Below are 15,760 nucleotides of genomic sequence, written 5' to 3'. Positions count from 1 at the left end.
CAGTGGGGAATCTCTGGCTGCGACCCAGTGATTGACATGCCTAGCCAATAATGGCGGCGCGGGCAGGTTGGTGCGGGCAGGGTAGTGCGCGCATGCACATCCTCTACCCAAAAATTAAAATCATGTATATATATATATATGTGCTATTGCGCAGCCCTGCAGCAGTAATTCTACTATAAGGCGGCGGGCAAGCAGTAAAGTTACACGATCTGTGGCCCAGTCTGGCCTTGACCGGAGAGTGTTGATGTTGAGGGAAATAAAGGAAGGGGACAAGAAGGTGAAACATTATTATAGACTTTCTAAGTATGAAGAAATAAAAAAATATATTTTTTGCACAAGAAAATGCTTCTCTGATATGAACAGTATTAAATGTATATGTATACACAACAACCAGCGACAAAACTATATTTCAAACTTCGATCATCCTGAGTGAATTCTTTATGTATGGGTTTTACCTTAGAGGCGATATTTGCACTCTTTTGTTAAACATTTTTTTTCTTCAGCTTTCTGTCTAAATACCTCAGGCTGTTTTTTTTTTTTTTTAACAGAAGTTGCCTAACTGGATTACTGTGTTCCGTCCTCCCTCCCTCTCTCTCACACACTTTTTTTTTGGCAGATATATTTCTGTATTTGAATGACACAAAGTACATGCCAGTTATATTCTACAGCTGACCGATCGTAGCTTTTGAAAGGATGTGACATCAATGCAGCTTTTATGTTGGGGAACGGCTGAGTTTCTCTGTTACAGTTGGGACGGACTGATGAATTTCATATTCCTGAATTCATTTTCTCGGGTTACACAGGTAGGGCTTGGCTCCACAGGTCTGTGACCTGAAGCATCCAACAAGACTGCAGGTTTCCCCACTGGTTTCATACGTCACATATGTAGCTAGGCATTCACGTTCTCAGAGGAATCCACACTCTGAAGGTGTCGCGGAGATCTTCTTCTCAGGTTGCAATGGATGCTGAAAGAGGGAACCGAAGTAGCGATGCATCTCAGAACATTAGAGGCCAGTTTACATCATCAGTCGCCTACGCTTCCAATCCTTTGATGAGCGGTGAGTATCTTTTATCTCTGTTGGCAAAGTCATGGGAACCTAGACATATGCTTACATTTATGTGTACATACTTTGCATATCTACCTCAAGAAAAGCCTTGTGGTGAGAGATCTGCCACTCCTTACTTGATTTGCGTATTTCCAGGGTTTGTGCACTCATTCCTGGACTATTCGCAGGCACAGCAAAAGGCTTGTACCTTTCTGCATGGAGAGAAGGGAATGTATAGCACATGGCTGCAATGGTTTCCCAAGATTTTATTATGTTATTAACCTGTGCCTAAAACAATTATTGTAAATTTATCTCAAACTCTTCTTGAGGTTATGAGGCTGTTGAAGTGTATGATCACAATAATGTTGACTAATTGGTCAAGATTGATTAATTGATTGATCAGATGACTAATCAGTCAGAAATTCAATTGTCTCAAATGGTCTTTTGCTCAAACACAAGGTCGTTAATTTACTAATGGCATATTGGCAGTGCATTTTGCAAAGTGAATTTTTACTTAGTTTACTGAATGAGGAGAAGTTGTGCTGATTTCAATCATCCAATCATGTGCAAATAAAAATTTTGTTTTTTTAAACTTTCCTTGCGCATGACTGGGTATTCTTTGCAATGTGAGCCCGCTATACTCCAATAGTTAATCTACCCCAAGGACATTAAAACATTTTTGGGTAAAATGTAACAGAATTTTCAAGCTAAATCAATTGTTTCTATTATTGATTGAGTCCTACATTAAGTGCAAAAAATAGTTTTGAGAGATACAAAGCTTTCATCCAAATGATTGGTATACTGCACAATCTTAGCTTTATGGTGAGTGTAAAAAATTAGCATTTGTTTGGTTTCATATAAAGCTGTACCTTACATGTAAGGGCTCATTCACATGGGCACACCCATGTTTTCTGCATGAAAGAAAGGTCTTGCTGGCAGAGCTGGAAAATCCTGTGTAAAATCCTCACCTACAGTACTCACATATACAATATGTAAGTGTGTAAAATCTGCAGCTGTCCTACTTTTTTTGCATGGGACTAAACGCACCGCACATTTGTGTACATAGACACAGCTGTACATATGGGCTCATTTGTTTCTAGTTTGATTACTATCAGTGTTGTGTTTAGATGCAAACAAAAAACTGTATATGCCATATGCATCTAGTTGCACTGGTTTTTTTTCTGCTGTTGTGAATAAACTCTATAGATAGTCCCTGTTTTATTTTTCCTGGAAATGTCTCTGGTTTTTAAATCTAATCCTTCTTTTTAGCTGTATGCAATTTTAAGCTCTGGGTTCACATATATTCGAACTGGATTCTTTAACTGCATCCAATTCGCATGACATGTGAGCCAAACAGGCTTTCTATGGAGCCGGTTCACATATGTGTGGGCCGACCACAATGCGATTTTAAAAAGAATCAGGTATGATTTTCAGGATTAGATCTCTATGAGATTTTCACTGCTGTCTGGACTTTCTTTTCCAAGTGACCCCCATTCCCCCTATTTCTTTCCCTGGTGTCACAGATTTAACAAATAAAAGGGAAATCTCTACTTTGAAAGTCACAGACAGCCATACACCCTGACAGTATTAACCTTTCTCTTACTCTATTAAAAAGTAAAATCAAAAGGTTTTGGGTTTTACAGTGATGGTAAAGTTGTTCTGTTTATTACCTATTGGTAAGCCTACAGTTTGGCTTACCTGTAAGTACTGCAAATATATCCTAAACATGCACCGTTTAGGAGACATTTACTTCTGTAGAAGCCGGTGACGTCACATACCTGTGCCATTCCTTCAGAACTTCTTGCCATGGCCAGGAGTCCCGCGCATATCTCTGGGAGTGACGTCATCGCGGCTCGGCCAGTCAGACGGCCGTAGTCCACGAACCCAGAAGGAAGACAGGGTGAAGATGGAAGCCCCGTCAGTGGTGACAGTGCACCGATGGAGGACTTTGTTTTAAGGAAAGTATTCTTTGTGATTCATGCTAGCACATTATAACATTGCCTTGCAGGGGAAAAGGTTTTGTTTTTTCTTTTTGTTTTTTTTTATTTACTACTGCTTAAAGTTTCATTTTATTCTATTAACTAATACTCTCTTTATTTTTTTATAACATTTTTTAAAGGAAAACATAATGAAAAACTATGTCCACATTGTTATAGGTTGCATTTACAGCTAGTACAAGGCAGTTATAGTGCAGTCAGGATTATGCACAGTGCATTAGCCCATATTAACCAATCATATCTCATTTTTTGTCAATTTAAACATCGGCTGACATACACATATTCTATACAGGAAAGTCTCATCAGTGCATCGCTAAGAAGCATGAAGTACAGGACAACCTACTTTAAGGATATATTTATAAATGATAGGCAAGAATTAGAACAATATTATAGGGCCCACTGGCTTTTATAAGGCAGAGTTTGAATCTTTCACTGATTACCTGATCGAGATTGGACCTTACTACTTACCATCTGCCTAGGTCTGTGCAAACAGATCAGGTTGCTTGCAAGCATTTTTTCATTTAACTGGCTTTTAACCCCTTAGTGACTGAGGGCGGTAAAACAAATGTTAATGCCAGAACATAATTTTGCAGCTTTGATATGTGTTAGTAAAACCATACATATCATTGCAACTACTTGGTGGATTATATCTCTTTTTTGTTCAGGACAAATTAGACTTTTTCTGGTGGTAAATGGTAATGGCTATCTCCTGATTTTTTTGGGGTTTTTTTTATCAAAGGAATATTGGCCCAAAATAGTAAAAACATTTTTTTTTCGAATGTATCTGTATATTTCTTGCACCTACCATACCCTACAACCAAAGAACAACCTAAAATAAATTATCCTGCTCCTGGCAATCGCAGTGATACCACATAGGTGTATGTTAGTTGTCGTTTGTACCCATAGTATGGCCCAGAAACAATATTGTGCATTTTGCATTTTACCTAAAACCTAAAACACACTGACACTAATTTAAAAATCTTGCCCAAAATAAACTGACCATGACCTTTGACCCTTAACCCAAACACTAACCCTGCCACAGACCTAGATCAAACCTTGATTTCTTTTTTTTTTCTTGTTTTCTTTTTTTTTCATGTACTTTTATTTCTTTCTTTCTCCCTGCAAGGGAACATATCTCTCCCTCCATTCAGAGAGAAAGAAAACACAGGGACGGGGTGCACAGTGACTGATCACTGTAATAGCCAATTAGATGCTATCACAGAGATCAGGTGACCAAGAACCAGGATTCCTGGGTCCCGATTGTTAGTACGGAACCAGGGGCTCCCAGTGAGAGTCCAGTCTCTGTACTGGAAGCTCGCTGTTTGGAGCTCTCTCAGCACAAAGATACGTACGCGTATTTGCGGCCCGAGGAATGAAGGCCCACCTCAGTGAGGCCGAGTATATGTTGGAGGGAAGGGGTTAAAGTATTACCATTTATTATATGATAACATGTACTTAGGCTACAAAAAGAAGTCTATATAATATCCATAACCACAGTTGTATCTTTTTGGTCTTTTGGCAGCTGACAACATAAAAGATTCAAATATGTAGTAGCCCTCTACTATCTGGGAGCAGTAAGGGACCCCCAGTGGTCAGGCAGGCTGACATTTCACCTTAGGGTAGAGTCCTTGACTTTTAGTGGTCTTGAGAACTGGTTGGTGGTAGTCATTTTAGAGTCAAAGTTTAGAATTTAGTTGCCATCATAAACCCGAGCACAGGGCACCCAAACAATCACAGGGTTCGAGCCCGGACACCCAAAGAACATTGCAGACTCCAGGAAAATCATACACACAGCTGTCACAGGGAAAGGACCTTTAAGCCAGAATTTTGTGTTTCTTGAGCATTAGAATGTAGCTCAAATCCAGCACAGACTCCCTGGGTGGGACACCAGACTTCCTGTGAGGTCCAAGCCAAATTCCAGTTTCTCAGGCATCCCCAGTTAAAGTTTCTTCCTGGTGCTCCTTTCTAGGATTATAAAAAGAAAAAACAATGTTTAGTGTCAAACCAATCACATAAACTAATACATAATAAACAAATCAATGTATAGCTACTCACGATCTCCACAGCAAAATAAGCATGTCAAACAGTATGCGGCACTGCTGGATCTGGCTCCAGCGTGCGCAGTGATGTCAGTACAGGCTCCGCCCCAACATAGGTTTCATCCGAAGGGACATTCTGAAGAATCGCTCCACTCTTCCTTGAAAACCACCTCCAATAAGGTAGTGCAAGCCTAGGACCCAGACCCAGGCCTTGTCTTACAAACTCATGGTTGCCGTTTCTAAGCAGCCTAGGAGAATGAGACCTCCAGCACACACCCTCCCTCAGGCAGGAGTCCAGGGGGGATGAAAGCTTTACAAGGTCATAGCTTTTGGCTTGTCATATGCTTTAAAGTGGTTGTGTTAACAATCCAAAGAGGTCTGAATCTGACTTTATTATCTGGGGAAATGAAAAACAAAAGAAGTTTGATTGGGTCCTATAGGGAAACTCTGCACTCAACTGGAACTTCCCTTTCACGTTTAAAAATGGCAGTAAAACAGTTAACAGTTTCCATCGCTATTTATGAGTGACTTACAACTTTTTTTCCTGAAAAAAATCAGAGTGTTTGCTGTTTTAACAGATGCACTATTTATTTTACGCGCTGCTAATCATTCTGTGTAGGTAAACTATAAACTCATGTGACAGCTGGTACAGTCAGCAGAATCAAGGAAAACAGACTTCCACTGGAGCAGCTGATAAGCAGATTCAGAGTGTACATACAGTATCTTCCTGTGAACTACTTGTTCTCATCAACTACAATTAAATTGCTACATCTATGATGAAAAGTTTTGGTAAAAGCTACAGTTGGCTATTTTTCTCTTAAACTGCAGTGTAAGCAATCTTTCCCAGAAATGCAACTCCCATTTAGTAAACAAAATTCGATTTTAATACTTAACTCTTTCATTTTTTCTTTATGCAAAGTGGGTTCCAAAGAGACATATAATTTTGCTAAACCTGCAGTCACAAAAACTTTCATTTAAATATAGTTTTTCAACATTCACAATTGATATACTTCCCCTTTGTGTGTATTAAATGCCTTTGCAAATCAAGTTAGTACCTTATAAAAGTAGCAGTGACATCACCACTGTGTTGTACAAAGTGCAAAGCTGTGGGAGGGACTCAGCAGGCTCCACCCACCACAGGCTGCCTACAGAAAGCTACAGGAGGAGGAGGAGGAGACAAGACCAGTCACTGTGCACAGGGAGAGAGAGCAGCCAGGGGCGGACTGACAACTCATGGGGCCCCCAGGCAATAGGGGATCATGGGGCCCCTGTGTCCTTGCCCAAACTCAAAAAAGTCTATGAAAAAGGTACCAGGGGCATCTCATGGGGCCCCCTACTGAACCCGGGCCCTCGGGCAGTGCCCGAGTTTCCAAATGGTCAGTCCGCCCCTGAGAGCAGCAGTGACCGGTCTTTATTACAGGAAGTTTTTACACAGAGGTAAAGTTTCTCACTGAATTACTGCACAGATCTAGAAAAATGCAGAAACACACAAGATTTAGGAAGAACTCCATGGGTTAACTGCTTTTTTTTTCTAGGGGTGAACACAGAGCTTATACTCACTCGACCATTCGATCCTCCGGTAAACCGCGCTCCCCAACATCCAGCAGTGGGCTGTTCCTGCCGTCCTAACGTGTAGAGCCGGTCTATGGGCGTGATGACATCAGGAACAGTCCACTGCGCAAGGCCGCTAGACCACAGGGGGGGGGGGGATGTAGAAGCAGCAGGGACCAGTCTTGCGCTCGGAGGATCAGTGGATTAGGTGAGTATATCTTGGCTCTTTAATCCCCTAGACCAAAACGAGCAGTTAACCCATGCAGTGCGGGCACAGTTCTTTAAGTAGCAATATACATGACTCTTATTTGGACAATAATTGCTTATACCAGAGTTCAGCTTTAAAGATGATCAAATGGTTGTTGCTCCTTAAAATACCACTAACTTCAGGCTGGCAATAACTAGAAGTTTTAATGAGGCACCTATAGGGGAGAGGACGAAGAGGAGCCCTATGAGGTAGCAATAAAATAATGCTTTGTGAGATGTAATAGCACTTCCGCCTGGCAGTACTAGGGTCGTTGGTTCGAATCTCAACCATGGTACCACCTGCCTGGAGTTTGCATGTACTCCCTGTGCCTGGGTTTCCTCCAGTTTCTTCCCACACTCCAAAGACATGCTGGTAGGTTAATTGGTCCCTGTCTAAATTGGCCCTAATATGTATGAATGTGAGTTAGGGACCTTAGATTGTACACTCCTTGAGGGTTAGGGACTAATGTGAATGTACAATATATATATATACATGTAAAACACTGCATAAATTGACAGCGATATATAAGTACCTGTAATAATGATTTATGAGAAGGATCTTTTAACAGGCAACAGTCCATTTCATGCAAATCTGTAATTTGTTTAAAGTGGACCTTGCGTTTTCCTGCAAGGTCCACTTTGAAGCTAATTTCAGGGCAGCACAGTGGATAAATGATTAGCACTCCTGCCTGGCAGTACTAGGGTTGTTGGTTTGAATCCCAACCACGGCACCACCTGCCTGGAGTTTGCATGTTCTCCCTGTGCCTGCTTGGGTTTCCTCTGGGTACTCCGGTTTCCTCCCACACTCCAAAGACATGCTGGTAGGTTAATTGGATCCTGTCTAAATTGGCCCTAGTATGTGTATGTATGAATATAAGTTAGGGACCTTAGATTGTACGCCCCTTGAGGGTTAGGGACTGATGTGAATGTACAATATATATGTAAAGAGCTGTGTAAATTGATGGCGCTATATAAGTACCTGAAATAAATAAATTCAGGGCTAAATAAATATTGTCTAAATACAAGAGGCATGTGTATTCTTACTTCAGTATTGGTCTTCTTTGTGTAAGGGCAGCACGATGGTTAGCTCTTCTGCCTAGCATCACATGGGTTGTCGGTTTGAATCCCAGCCATGGCACCACCTGCCTGGGGTTTGCATGTTCTCCCTGTGCCTGCGTGGGTTTCCTCCAGGTACTCCAGTTTCCTCCCATGCTCCAAAAACATGCTGGAAGGTTAAGTGGCTCCTGTGTAAATTGGCCATAGCATGTGTATTTACGCATGTGAGTAAGGGACCTTAGATTGTAAGCACATTGAGGGCAAGGACTGAAGGGAATATATATGTAAAATGCTGTGTAAATTGTTGGCACAATATAAATACCACAAATAGATAATTAAATAAATAATATTTCTTCCATATCTGTGTGGTAATCCAGCCTTTAAGGGCAGAGGTTTCCTGGGATGAAGACCAGTCACTGTCACTATCTCTTATTCTGCAAGGTGACTGGTGTTGTATCTACCCCCTCCTATAGTTCTCTGAATGCAGCCTGTAATGAGTGGACCTGTGGCATGCTGTCCCACAGCTCTACTCTTTGCTCAAGCTATGTACAGCATAGTGATGATGCCACCACTACTTTTACAAGGTAATATCTGGGTTTGCAAAGGTACTTGGTGCACACTAAAAGTTGTATTAAATATCCTTGTGACTATTGATATATATATTTACCCATTGTAAGCACCCCTGTCAGAGTTAACTGGATTGTCCCAGCCCTCCACCTGCCACTTTTTCTAGACAGCTTGGTCTTGTAAGGAAGATGGAAAATAAGGGACTTACTGACAGGATCACCAGGTAAAAATAAAGGAAAAAAGCCTAAAAAACTAAAACCACCACATCTAATATATCACATTTTGTTAGGGGGTTTAATACCGCTTTAAGTGCAAGACTAGGAAGAAGAATGCAGAATTGAATCCTGCAGCTTTCATTAATAAGCGAGAGCCAAATTCTCAGTGCACACTTTGTACTGTACACTCAGGCCAAATCACCTCTGGGACAGCAAACATTCAACAACTTCCGCAGAGGCTCATCCAGCAGAAACCTCCTGGTCGTCAGACATTCTGTGAGTGACACTACAGAACTCATTCTCACCACACACCAGGACTATGGACTCCGTCAATTGCATTTCTTATTAACCAGCATAAAGACCATGCTTCCAGGACTCAGAAATGAAGTGAATATTTCTTGCATTCTAGGTAGGTAAGAGAGAATATAGTAGAAAGATCAGGAAAATGAGATTCAATGATAACATGAATAGTAAAAATGACGTGTCTGCATTGTGGAAGCAGTGTTTGGTGGAAAAGCTACTAGTACTACACATGGGACTGTTCACACTTGGCCACTTTCTTCCATTTCACTGCATGAAGATGCATGTCAAGTAGAAATCCCATTCTTTGGCTGTTTAACATGTACGGCCTTGCAAGCTAGCAAAAATACTCTAATTCCCATCACAAGCATTTGTTACTCTGCCCCCCCCCATTGTGTTGTGTCCCCAGTGCACTTCTCTCCTCCCTGTAACACACAGACCTCAGATGCAGTGCTGCAGAAGACTGTGGGATGTCTTTCCTCCCAGGCTCCTCCTCATCTTGACACGTCAGAGTTGAGCAGGAGCCTAGGGGAACCTGATTTCCAACACACTTGACAATCAGCTGGTGGGGAGAGATGCTGCTGCTCAGGGGCGGACTGATCATTTGGAAACTCGGGCACTGCCCGAGGGCCCGGGGTCAGTAGGGGGCCCCATGAGATGCCCCTGGTACCTTTTTCATAGGCTTTTTTGAGTTTGGGCAAGGACACAGGGGCCCCATGATCCCCTATTGCCTGGGGGGGGCCCCATGAGTTGTCAGTCTGCCCCTGTTGCTGTTACAGGTATATGGGATCATGGTTCGGGGACAACACTGGCTGTTATATAGGAAATTTATAGGGTTTTGCCTCACCCCCACATTCTTTTCTGGGAGGAGATGGGGGCTGGTAAGCAAACTCTGCACAGTCCTGATCTGACAGTCCATATCCAGAAGCGATGCAGTGGCAGGAGTGTGAAGTGGGAGGGGAGAGAGAGCACAACCTGCACCTCCTCCCGGATTTCTCCTCCTCTCCAGATCTGGCTTGTCTTGCCCTGAGCTAAGGTGACAGAAGTAGTGATTCTGCTGCCACCACTTCTGTCAGCTTGTAGCAGCAGGAACTCTCCTTGCAGCTCCTCACCTCACATGATACCAGAGCCCCCTCCTGCCCACCCCTTGTTCCAGCCCTGGTTTTGTTGCATGATATTCTAAGCACAACAACACTCAAGATGAAGAATCCTAATATTCTTAGTGGGCCTTTTCACACCTGAGTGTTGGGTCAGTTGATGCCTGTTGCATGAAGCTTGAAAAAGTACATAAGCTTCTTTCAGGCAGACTTTCTAGTTTTTGTGTGTTTATGAGGCACTCCCATTCGAAAGTCTTTTGGGTTAAAAAAATCACAATTATGCTCCTGTACAACAATTCATGCATAGAAACATACCAAAAAATGAGTGTACAAACATGCAAAAAAATATCCTTTAAATAGTCTGGCTACAATTATATTGAGTGTGAACAGGGGCTTATAGGTGTTTATTTTATTTTATAACAAGGATAGTGAAACAGGTGAAGTTTGAGCACACAAAGGTGAGTAGGAACACCCAAAACTCCAAGGTGAACATTCTGTAATTTTACCAGGGAGATCTCAGTGTTGAAGTGTCCAGAGGCTGATTTAACATACTAGACACAAACTACAACTAAAACCTATATTTTGGGAGCATTGCCCTTTTACATCAATTTTTTCATGATAAAGTTTTGATACTGAGGGATAACAGAACTCATTTCCTGTTAGTGGATATGATGAACACATATACTGTATACTTACATTATATAAATATATACTGACCGGCCACTTTATTAGGTATACCTTGCTAGTACCAGGTTGGACCACCTTTGCCTTTATAACTACCCTAATTCTTTGTGGCATAGATTCAGCAAGGTGTGGGAAACATGCTGCAGATTTGTCAGATACACATGCATGATACAAATCTCCTGTTCTACCACGTCCCTAAGGTGCTCTATTGGATTGAGATCTGGTGACTGTGGAGGCCATTGGAGTACAGTGAACTCATCATCATGTTCAAGGGACCAGTTTGAGATGATTTGAGCTTTGTGACATGGTGCATTATCCTGCTGGAAGTAGCCATCAGAAGATGGGTACACTGTAGTCATAAAGGGATAGACATGGTCAGCAACAATACTCCGGTAGGTCGTGGCATTTAAAGGATGCTCAATTGGTACTAAGGGGCCCAAAGTGTGACAAGAAAATATCTCCCACACCATAACACCACCACCACCAGTCTGAACCATTGATACAAGGTAGGATGGAACCATGCTTTCATGTTCTTTACCATCTGAATGTCGCAGCTGAAATCAGGACTCATCAGACAGGGCAAAGTTTTTCCAATCTTCCATTGTCCAATTTTCATGAGCCTGTGTGAATTGTAGCCTCTATTTCCTGTTCTTAGCTGACAGGAGTGGCACTCAGTGTGGTTTCTGCTGCTGCAGCCCATCTGCTTCAAGGTTTGATGTGTTGTGTGTTCAGAGATGGGTTCCATAGGGTTCAATATTGAGTTGGCCCACCCTTTGCAGCTATAACAGCTTCAACTCTTCTGGGAGGGCTGTCCACAAGGTTTAGGAGTGTGTCTATGGGAATGTTTGACCATTCTTCTAGAAGCGCATTTGTGAGGTCAGGCACTGATGTCAGATGAGAAGGCCTGGCTCGCAGTCTCCGCATTAATTCATCCCAAAGATGTTCTATCAGGTTGAGGTCAGGACTCTGTGCAGGCCAGTTAAGTTCCTCCACCCCAAACTCACTCATCCATGTCTTTATGGACCTTGCTCTGTGCACTGGTGCTCAGTCATGTTGGAATAGGAAGGGCCCATCCCCAAACTGTTCCCACAAAGTTCGGAGCATGAAATTGTCCAAATGTCTTGGAATGCTGACGCCTTAAGAGTTTCCTTCACTGGAACTAAGAGGCCAAGACCAACCCCTGAAAAACAACCCCACACCATAATCGCCCCTCCACCAAATTTTACACTTGACACAATGCAGTCAGACAGGTGCTGTTTTCCTGTCAACCGCCAAACCCAGACATTTTATCGGATTACCAGACAGAGAATCATAATTCGTCACTCCAGAGAACACGTCTCCACTGCTCTAGAGTTCAGTGGTGACGTGCTTTACACCACTGCATCTGACACTTTGCATTGCACTTGGTGATGTAAGGCTTGGATGCAGCTGCTCGGCCATGGAAACCCATTCCGTGAAGCTCTCTACGCACTGTTGTGCTAATCTGAAGGCCACATGAAGTTTGGACGTCTTTAACTATTGACTCTGCAGACAGTTAGTGACTTGTGTGCACTGTGCGCTTCAGCATGCGCTGACCCCGCTCTGTCATTCTACATGGCCAACCACTTCGTGGCTGAGTTGCTGTTGTTCCCAATTCCACTTTGTTATAATACCACTAACAGTTGACCGTGGAATATTTAGTAACAAGGAAATGTCACGGATGGACTTATTGCACAGGTGGAAACCTATCACGGTACCACGCCTGAATTCACTGAGCTCCTGAGAGCGACCCATTCTTTCACAAATGTTTGTAGAAGCAGTCTGCATGCCTAAGTGCTTGATTGTATACACAAGTGACCATGGAGGTGATTGGAACACCTGAATACAATGATTTGGAGGGCGGGCCCAATACTTTTGGCAATATGGTATATATATATATATATATATATATATATATATATATATAATCATTTTGTACTAGGCCACGCTTCTTCACTGTTTTTTTATTTAGCTCATATTCTTTTGTTTATTGAGAAATGTTTCAGTTTTACAAAGCGTTTTTGTGTAAGAACATTAGGAAAATAAGAAAGCAGTATAGTGTTGATAACAGATGTAAATATTGTATACAGTGTGTTCCTTTGGTGGGAGATGATCAAGTTGCATAGAATGCAATTGATAAACTGTCTTGAAACAAAGTGGTAACAAAACTCGAGGGACAACCCCATAATTATGGTTCTTGAGGCACAAATCTAAAAAAATTGATTATAAGGGTGTGAATGTTCAGATATTCATGCATGAGAAGTACCTACATCACACCATTTAGTCCAATTCACAATGACATTTGCTTTCCAAATTTTCTTTTGCACTAAAGGATTGAAAAAGAAACTGATAGCATACATGCTCCAACCTTAGAAGGTCCATCAAGTCTTCTTTGAAGTAATGAAAGAACAGAATCCAAAGCAAAGTAAAAATGTTGACACAGGTTTTTTTTTCGTGTGGATCTGATCTAGATACAGAAACTTGTGACTACTGTAAAATGGGTGACAATATGGATTGCTGCAGTTCAGATATCTCCAGGCCAAGGACATTGGTCTTCAGTTTTTAATCTTTCCCTACCCCAACATCATTACCCCACTTATCACCAATATCACAGGTTCAGGCAAAACCAAGAGCGTAATCAGTCCAAAGAATGTAGAACATCTGTAGACTGCAGCAAATTTGTTTTCATTACTTTAAAGGTTACCTCCAGCCAAAACTGTTTTCAGTTAGGCTACTTTCACACTAAGGAGTTTTTGAATCCTTTTTGCATTAAAAAAAGCACCTGAAAAGCTCAAGAAAAATGTTTCCTTATGTATGTGAATGTATATCTATGTATATTTTCATGCTGAGGTGTTGCGCTTGTGGTGCGCTGTAAAAACTCCTGCTTGCAGCATCTTTGGGGCATGTTTAGTGAGTTAAAAAAACACCTCAAAAGCAATCAATCAATGAAATCAATGGAAAACACCTGAAAAATGTCTGAAAAGCTCCTCAAAAACACCTCTGAGAAGCGCTTTTGGTGCAGTTTTTAAGTCACGTGTCCTTTAAAAAACGCTCAGAAAACGCGGTAAAAACGTCTATGCATTTTGGCTGTGCATTTTCTGCGGATCAGTGTGAAAGTAGCCTTAGAGCAGGGAAGGTTAGAAACTATGTCAGGTTTTTGTTGATTCCTCATTTCTCTCAATTGTCCCTCTAAGCCTTAGAGTCTAAGGGATTGTCCAGATCCCTCTGTCTTCTCCTCGCTTGTCCCTCTGTCTGGTCCAATGCAAAGACCTCTCTGAAATATACAAATATGACTACCAAAAACCTCACAAAGCACTGATAATTCATCCACCTTCAATATTATGATGTTTGAGAGTGAGTTTGAGCCCTGGTTCTCACTGATGCGATGCAGAATTCGCAGTGTTTTCTGTATGAATTTCGCACCGCATCAGAATCGCACCCTGTTAATGCGAACCGCTTCGGGTGTGTATGTTAATAACACCCAAAATCGGTCCGCAAAATGCGGTGCAATGTGCAGAATCGGATTGTATAGGTGTGAATACCCATGCGATCCAATTCTAGTGCGGACCAAAAAAGAGTCCTGCATGTTTTTGGTGTGGGTGCGGTGCGATTAGAGCCATACAAAATGTATGGCTCCAATCGTACCGCACACAAATCGCATGTGATTTGCACAGGAATGCAGTGCGGTTCCTGTGCGAATCACATGCAATATACCGCACCGCATATATGTGAACCCAGGCTAAAGGTAAAGTAGTGATGAGAAAACAGCACTTGATGGTTAAATCAGATATTGTGTGCAGATGAATCCTTTATGCTTCAGGTAAGGGCATGCAAGGGAGTGTCCTCTGTCTACATTCTTTGTACTTAAAGGCTTAAGTTCACCTTTAAGAAAAAAAATTTTTTTTTTGCAGAAAAAAATGTGCATTTAATTTTGTTTTCAAAGGAGCCTGCAAAGCATCGCACCAACGATCACTAGATCCCAGATACATCAGGCTCTTGCAAACCCTTCGTGTCAGTTCACACTGATGCATTTCTGTGCGATGCCCACACCGCATCAAAATCACACCCTGTTCATGTGAACCGCTGCGGGTGTGTATGTTAACGACACCCCGAAATCGGTTCACAAAACGTGGTGCGATTTGCAGAATCGGATCACAGTGGTGAGAACACCCATGCAATCTGAATCTGGTGTGGACAAAAAAGGGTCCTGCACAAGTTTGGTGTGAATGTGGTGCGATTTGAGCCATACAAAATGTATGGCTCAAATTGAACAGCACAGAAATCGCACTGTTTGATTTGCACAGGAATGCGGTGCAATTCCTGTGCAAGTCACATGCGATGTGCAGTGTGATCCGCCACTTCCTTCCGCTTCCTGTCCATACCTCCTTTTTGGATTTCAGTTAGAGGTCTAGAGGAAGTGTCAATGGACTACAAGCACGCTGATCATCCCCATATGGAAGAAAAATATATTTGAAATATATCTTAAAAATATTCTTCCCAAATATATTGACATATATTTGAAATACTATCATTTTGGCCGTATTCAATATATTTCAATAAATATATATATATGTACTGTATATTGAAATGCATTTTTATTACAAAAATATTCTGTATGTCTTTTTAAACACAAATCTACATTTTTGGAATGCATTTACAAATATATATAAAAATATATGTTAAAATGACTTTTTTATATGTTAAAAAAAATCTGAAGAATATATTTGAAAAAAATATATTTTTAAAAATATTTTTCATATATTTTGTAATATATAAAAAGCGCAGTTCAACATACAGTATATATATATATTATTTATTGAAATATATTGAATATGGCCAAAATTGTAGTATTTCAAATATATGTCAATATATTTGGGAAGAATATTTTTAAAATATATTTTTCTTCCATTTGGATCACACTCGTGTTCCAGTGAGAACTACATA

At 41.4% G+C, this 15,760-nt stretch overlaps 1 protein-coding gene across 1 annotated transcript in view; it reads left to right on the top strand.

Annotated features, from left to right (window-relative positions):
- Positions 1-620: 620 nt before the first annotated feature.
- LOC149457932 (ankyrin repeat and SOCS box protein 9-like) overlaps positions 621-15,760 on the top strand; it is a 55,592-nt gene continuing 40,452 nt past the window's right edge. Inside the window, exon 1 of the mRNA XM_089682977.1 lies at positions 621-1,058. Coding sequence (XP_089539103.1) covers positions 959-1,058 — 100 coding nt within the window. The 5' untranslated portion in view covers positions 621-958. The remainder of the gene's footprint in view (positions 1,059-15,760) is intronic.

The sequence above is a fragment of the Staurois parvus genome, unplaced genomic scaffold (assembly GCF_062004578.1).
Source record: "Staurois parvus isolate SC_StPar_1 unplaced genomic scaffold, SC_StPar_1.0 ptg000299l, whole genome shotgun sequence".
NCBI lineage: Eukaryota > Metazoa > Chordata > Amphibia > Anura > Ranidae > Staurois > Staurois parvus.
Note: the sequence above shows the minus strand (reverse complement) of the source record. Positions and strands in the feature narration are given on the sequence as shown.